Raw genomic sequence first — 7436 nt, 5'->3', positions numbered from 1 at the left:
GAGTACAGAGGTCGCGCCAAAGCCACACTCCATTCCTAAGCACTGGAGTGCAGCTTTGGTGCAGCTTCCGGATTCTTAGGATGCATGCATCATTTAAACAGCATACCTCCAAAGAGACCCGAAGCAGCTTTATTCTGGCAGTCTGTAACAGGCCCATGTAACACTGGTTTTATAAGAATGCACTTCTGGTCTGAATTCAAGGCTTAAAGTCTTAAGCAGTTGAGACCTTGATACCTGAAGGTGTGCCTCTTCCTATATACACCTGCCTGAGATCTGAAATCTGCAGAAGTAACCTTCCTCTGTGCCCCATCAGGCATACATTGTGGGAGGATGTAGATGAGGGACCTCTACTGTGACACCCTCCATTTAGAGGCCCAGTTGGAGAACATTGCTGTCATTCCAGTGCCAAGTAAAGACATGGTTGTTTACTAGACCCTTTTGAGCTGATGGTTTTATACAAATCTTTCAAATCATCTTAAACTGTTTTAAGTAGTTTCAGTGTGCCTTATCCCAGCTTGTTAAATTGTTTAATGTCTTTTTAGCAGTTTAAAATCATTTTATTGTTTACAGTGTTTTAAGATGGTCAAGTTAATTTCATTGTATGCTGCCCTAAGATCTTTAGGTAAAGGACAAGATATAAATATCTTAATAAATTAGTAAAAGGAAAGACTTAATTTAGGTTCTCTATGTTCCCAGTTTGAAAACTAGAAAAGCACCTGATATAACTAAAAGTATGAAGAGTACTTATGCATTGGACAAGCTCAGAGATAATGCTAAGCTGTGCTTTAATGTTGCATGAACATGCCTTGGCTGATGTGCTCATCTTTCAGCACCCATTGTCTTCCTTAGGAATGGCCAGTGGAGTCCCAGTCTACAATTCTGTGATTCCTCTAGTTCACTCCAAATGAGAAATAAAAAATCTGTTAAGTATGCTTTGTAGAAACCCGTTTTAAATTAAGGGTACACAACAGATGGGCAATTTGTCTCCCCTCCCCCGAATTCCCTAGTCCTGAAATGGCCACTGCAAGTGCTACTGTTACCAAAGCATTATCATTTTGTCCTTCCTATTTGCCACCTGACCAGAAGTACCACTGATCTAATTGCCTTAATTTGTTTTCTCAATTTTTGATCCCCCTACAAGCAGACTTCTCAATGCCACCTCTGCTCCTCCATTTTTGCCACTTGTTACCCTCATCAGCAGAAGATTCAGACCTCCCAACTCCATCTCAAAGCACTTTAACTGCCATGGCTCTATGCTATTGAATTCTGGGAATTGTAGTTTGTTGTGACAGCAGAGCTCTCTCACAGGGAAGACTGTTTCACAAAACTACACTTCCCACCATTCCATAGCATTGAGCCATGGCAGTAAAAATGGTGTGAAACTGGATTATTTCTGCAGTGTGGATGCAGCCTAGGAGGATATTAAAAATAAGACTATTTTTAATAGGATTGAGTTAACTGGTTTGGAGGTTTGGGGAATGGCTTAAATATGAAAGCCGATGCCTATAATAATAATAATAATAATAATAATATATTTATGGCCTGCCCAATCACAAGGAATCTGGGAGGGTTACAGCAATATGTGTATACACACACACACACACACACACACACACACACACACAGAGAGAGAGAATAGAATAAAATAAGATAAAACAGAGTGATATAAGTCACAGTAATTCACAGCTAGGCCTGTCTTTTTCACTCCCTCCCAGGCCTGATGATGACAGTTGGCATAGAGGGAGGGCTCTTCTTCTTGAAAGAAGAATTTAATTTTAATTATTTTTAATTTAATTATTCTCATTAAATTTAAGAAAAGAATTGGTGGACAGAGTAACGTAAGCCACAGTAAACAGGGAGATGAACTAGGTAGGGAAGCTTATATTATTGCTAGGAACATGCTGCATCACACTAAATGCCTATCTAGCATAACATTCTCGTCCCACAGTGGCCAACCAGTGATTTACTGGAAGGCTGCCAGCGGAAAAGACACAAATCACACTCTCTTGCTTATGCTCCCTATCAGCTGATATTTAAAGGTATACTGCATTTCAAACTGAAGACAATATACAGCCATTTTGTCTAATCATCTCTTGATATTCTTATTTTCCATAAAGGTGGTGGTGTCTTTTCTTATTTTTTAGCCGCCAAGAATTAATCTAAGAACAAACTTAAAATTTGAAGAGAAATTTATAAATTATAGGTGCCATACTCTTCAGGAAATATTTAAATGTCTCCTTTTTATCTTCTAGGTTAATCATGTTGTCAGCCCTTTGCTTGATACATACTTTCCTGAAGAATCTGGTGTAAATGTGATCGCAGAGGCTGGATGCTATTATGTTTCATCTGCATTTACTCTTGCAGTTAACATCATTGCAAAGAAAGCTGTTCAATCTGCTGAGCCTCTTTTCAAAAGTAAGCAAAACCATCTGCATGTTATGTCAGCACAGGTTTCAGATCCAATTTTTGCTGAAGATCCTTGCCTGAAATTAAGTCCCTCATTAAATAGTTTGTTTCCTATTTTATGTGGCTCAAAAATGTTTAAGTTTAGCATTTAAATAACTAGCCCTGTCGAGGTGACCCTCACAAAGCAGTTTGCATTAAAATACTAAAACAAGTAAGATTTTAAGAAGGGTAAAGGCAAACTATAGAGATAATTTTTGCAAAGCTAATTCACTGTGGCGGGTGGGAAGAGAGTTTGTTTTGGTTAGGAAGCTGAGAGCTTGTTATTTGGCAGCTACTACCAAGATCAGTTGCAGTAGCGTCACTCGGGAGGTGCGGACTGTGTTAGGTGACACCCCAGAAAAGGGGGTGACCTCTGGCTGGTCCCCCGCAGCTGCAGGTCTGGTTTACGGGGCTCCCCGTGGCTGGGGGCACATGGGGCTTCTCCAGCCCCATAAATTGTCTCCCCGTGAGTGACCGCACCAGATGATACCAAACCTAGGGATGCCACCGATCAGTTGTATGTATATATGTATATATTTAGTCTGCCCTCTTTTGGAATATTTCTCTGCATTAGGTTGTACCTCTATTCCCATAGAAACAGGCTGATTTAGATTACAGTATCTTGCCTGTAGGACAGGAATGAGCAGAGTATGATTGTCCAGATATATAGTCCCTGTCATTCAGCACTAGTGGTTTTTTAGGAGTTGCAGTACCAACATCTGGAAAGCCACATGTTCCCTCTCTTGTTGTACGATTATAATTTTAAAATGTAATCTGAGCAGATTTGCTAAGAATAGCAATGCTGACATGCATGTCAGACTGACAGGATATTTTACTTTTTATTTAAAGTATTGCCAAGTGATCAGGTTTAAATGATCCTTCATATATTTGGTTCAAGTTGTGTCTCCTATAGTTCTTTACAATGTTTTCTCTTTAAGTCCATGATTTCCTAATAAACTTTCTAAACTTTCAAAGAGAAAACTATACATTGAAATTTACTGTGAAACTGCTATTAAAATGTATTTTTTTTAAAATAGCAGAACAAGCCGAAAGTGATGACCAAGTCTTCATGTACTATGTGAATGATGGTGTTTATGGTTCTTTTGCAAGCAAATTGTCTGACAATTTGACTACTGTTCCAGAGGTTCACAAGGTGAGACCGCCCTTATATGCTGTAGCACAAAATCCTCTAACAATTTATTTGTATTACTTTTTAATAGTGTTTGGGCTCTTTCAAGTGGTCCAAGAGTTGCCAGTTAAGTTAATAATGCTTGTCTGTGATGAATGAAAAATATACACACTGAAATTTAAGTGTAACAATTGTTTTTGTGTAGAAATACAAGGAAGATGAGCCTTTATTTGCAAGCAGCCTTTTGGGTCCATCCTGTGATGAGCTTGATCAAATTGTGGAAAGCTGTCTTCTCCCTGAGCTGAATGTTGGAGACTGGCTACTCTTTGACAATATGGGTTCTGGTACTTTGGGTGAACGATCTGCTTTTAATGACTTCCAAAGGCCACCTGTTTACTACATAATGTCAATTGGCAACTGGTAAGTTTGTATTTTATTATATTTCCACAATTAGCCTAGATTGTGGATGAGATCTTGCATTTATTGCTTTGAATAATAATGTAACTTACATCTAAGTAAGGATATAGACCAGTGATGGCAAACCTTTTAGGGACCAAGTGCCCAAACTCAAAGGTGTTCCAGCACCAGGTATTACCTGGTGCCAGGGCTGAACTTCCAAGGGGGGCAGGACTTCTTGGGAGGGGGACTTTTGCCTTCGGGGGGGGGGGTCTTGTTCCTCTTCCCCCCTCTCTCTCCTCCCCCCCCCCCCCCCCGCCTTTAGCTGTCTCTGGAGAGACAGCTGAAGGCCTGGCAGGGCGGGGGGAAGAAGAGGAGCAGACATGCACCTGTTCCTCTTCCCCACACCTCCCATATGTCTGGGTGCTCTCCAAAATGGCTTCACATGCTACAGAGGACACACGTGCCACAGGTTCGCCACCATGGATATAGACAAAAGATAAAATGTTTGTATGTGTGTATGTACATATCTATACATAAGTTGTTTCAGTAGTTAGAATGCTAGATTTTGATATGGGTAAACTACTGTACATTTGCCATTTAGTCTGAATCTCACTAGTTCATCCTGAACATGTAAATATTTCCCATCTTGACTTATTTCACAGGATGCACATGTTTAAACACATGTCTTGTAGAAGCTGTATGTTTAGGTATTATTTTGCATAAATTGGCTGACTTCTCAACAGACTTTTGAGTAGCTTTTACAACGTCTTTTTAAATCACACACCAATTCATACCCATGACTACCTATTGAAAGCAGTAGCATAATTGTTTGCTGTTGGCTTTAAGAGAGTTGCTGTTTGTGAGGCAGTGGTCTGATAGTAAGTGAGAAAGGGCAAGTGTGAAAGAAATGGATTGACTTGTATCAGTGGGTTCATTTTTATCACAGTCTTTGTAGAGTGATGAATTTTTAAATAAAGTTCAATAATCAAAATTCCGTTTTCCCTCAAATTCTTGAATACATAAATCTTTTACTCTAGTTTTTCCTCTTAATATTGAAAGCACAAAGATTAGAACAGAATTAAAATCAGGCAGCATAATTTTCCTAATTGGAAATATTGGTTTGTAGAAATCAGAATAGTCTAAAAAGTAGAAACAGGAAGTATAAATAACTGCAGTCGTTTGACAAGCCAAAATTACTTGGGATAATTACATTTCTTCTGATTTCTTCCACTATTTTACCTGAGCATCTATCTGTGTGTTTTCCAGGTGTGAGATGCAAGATGCTGGATTCACCTCTGAGACACTGATGAAGAATTTCTTCTTTGTGCCTTCATGCATTCAGCTGAGCTCTGAAGACAGATTTTCTATTGCAGCTTAAACAGGCATTAGTGATTCATTTAGCCTTGCAGTTGCACATCTGTAGTCTTGTCTGGTCACAACATTCCAGTTTGGAAGAAAAATGGAACAATCTTGAATGAATTATTTAAACTTGAAATCATTTGGGACCAGGCAAAACCAGCTTACAACTACATTTCTCTGGGGGAGTAAGGGTTAAATAATATACAGATTTAAACATGTCAAATATTTCAATCCCTCAGCATTTAAATAAAATATGCAACAAAATGGATGACTTAGTTGAGATGGAAACCCATCACTTGGGTTCTCTGTTAAACAGTTTACATACAAGTACAGTTTTTATACTAAGGATTTCTGTTAGAAAGTCTTGTAAAGTTGTCTTTCCCCCAGATATATGAAATGTCAGTGGGAAACAAGTGTGACTTCATTAGCTATGTTTAGTGTATTTAGAATGTGTAAATTTGTGCTTTGAACTGTAGTTTAATAAATGTAAAATTGCATCATAGTATTTGTTGTATTTCACCCTTGGCGTACCAACCCTTGTATGATTGCAATAAAAATTGTGTAGAATTTGCTGTCCTGCCCCCAATTCCTGCTAACATAGGGAAGATGTCTAAGCAGCAATGAGAATTTAAGTGCAGAAAGGTGTGATGTAATTTATTCATAGATTTTGACAATTATGTTGGCAAAGCATTAGATCATGAGCACTGTATTCAAAACTGAAGTGCATTGTGTGGATTTCTTTAAGCATCTGATTTAATTATTCTAATATTCAAATACTCAATTTGTGAATCATTAGACAGTCCATATGAAGTAACCATATAGTACTTAAGCTAAACTACTGCTCTGCTCTTTTGGCTATTGACAGTAAGGCTAATTTTACATATGCTTAAGAGTAAGACCTGTTGAATTGAAAGGGACATGGCTTCCCCATAAAGATGTATAGCATTGTGCTGCACGTCCCTAACTTTCTAGAGAGGTACTTGTGATGGCATTCAGCCTTTAACTTAGTGGCTGTATCTGAGCCTTGCTGTTTGGAATATACAGTGGGAAAGTTCACTTGAACTACACTCAAAGTGCATCAGCTAGATTTAACAAGGAGAACACTGATGTTACTCTGTTAGACCCTTTCACTCCTGATAACGCATTTTAATTTATTTTGCTAACCTTGTAGCTTTGGAAGATATTTTTAAATGCAGAATTAATTTGAAAATGGAGGTTAATATTCCTTACTAATTTCATGTTGTGAAATGGGCTGCCAAGCATAAATGCATTTTATACTAGTGCTGATCCACAAGAAGTTACTTTTCTTCAGTTCAGTGGAGCAAAAATGCATTGTTGCTAGAAGAATGGCTTTGGGAGCATTCCCTTCACCCTGATCACCATAAAATAACAGGTACTATATTTGAAATGCTTTTCACTTGTGTGAAAGGTGTCTATTGCTGAATCCAGTAACCCTGAGCATAAAATACAGCTGTGAGCATTAAAGCACAGATGAAAAATCAAACTATTTCAGTTTTCCAATTAAAGAAAAAAAAATCAATTTCTAGCATCTTGATCCAGTATCTGCCAGGGTTCTATCAGGCAAGAAAATGAGGAGTGACTATCATATCAAGCCTCAAGCCCAGGAGTCTGCTATAAGGTTTTTAGAACTGTTGTGAGTTTTACCAACTCTGTTGTAAATGGTACAGTCTGTATTGTATTTGACAGTTTGCCATAAAAAACTGATATGAACTTGGTATGTATTTGAATTTATATGCTAAAACCTATCTTCTGTTTACAATATTGTAATATCAGTTTTGGAATAATTCAAAATATAAAACTGAATGATTTCTATATAGCAGATTAACTAGTGGAACTTTTGTCTTATGTATATATAACTAGATGCTTTTGGAGACTGTTGATTCTAGAGCTTATGGATCATAGAAATTCTATGGTCATGCTTAATGGAGGAAGTATTGTGAAAAATAATAAGATGCACATAATCACTGCTGTCAGACCGATTAACGAAGAACCAGTTAGCAGGTCTAAGGAGAGGGAGCTGTTGCAAGTATTTCATTGGGAGAGTCTCTTGTATTAATGAGGTAATTCCATAGATTTAAACAGT

At 38.0% G+C, this 7436-nt stretch overlaps 1 protein-coding gene and 1 long non-coding RNA gene across 3 annotated transcripts in view; one reads left to right on the top strand and one right to left on the bottom strand.

Moving 5' to 3' along the window:
• Positions 1-5303, bottom strand: part of LOC121929628 — a 27583-nt gene extending 22280 nt beyond the window's left edge. Inside the window, exon 1 of the long non-coding RNA XR_006103704.1 lies at positions 5213-5303. This is a non-coding gene — a long non-coding RNA (uncharacterized LOC121929628). The remainder of the gene's footprint in view (positions 1-5212) is intronic.
• AZIN1 (antizyme inhibitor 1) overlaps positions 1-7070 on the top strand; it is a 54371-nt gene extending 47301 nt beyond the window's left edge. The window contains exons 9-12 of one of the 2 annotated variants that reach the window (XM_042465387.1): positions 2253-2415; positions 3486-3598; positions 3780-3994; positions 5240-7070. In XM_042465387.1, the coding sequence (XP_042321321.1) occupies positions 2253-2415; positions 3486-3598; positions 3780-3994; positions 5240-5351 (603 nt within the window). In that variant the 3' untranslated portion in view covers positions 5352-7070. Of the gene's footprint in view, positions 1-2252; positions 2416-3482; positions 3599-3779; positions 3995-5239 lie in introns of both variants that reach the window. The other variant, XM_042465386.1, reaches the window with a different exon arrangement.
• Positions 7071-7436: the final 366 nt, after the last annotated feature.

Source organism: Sceloporus undulatus, chromosome 4 (assembly GCF_019175285.1).
Source record: "Sceloporus undulatus isolate JIND9_A2432 ecotype Alabama chromosome 4, SceUnd_v1.1, whole genome shotgun sequence".
In the NCBI taxonomy this organism is placed as follows: Eukaryota; Metazoa; Chordata; class Lepidosauria; order Squamata; family Phrynosomatidae; genus Sceloporus; species Sceloporus undulatus.
This window is presented reverse-complemented; position numbering and strand designations above follow the sequence as displayed.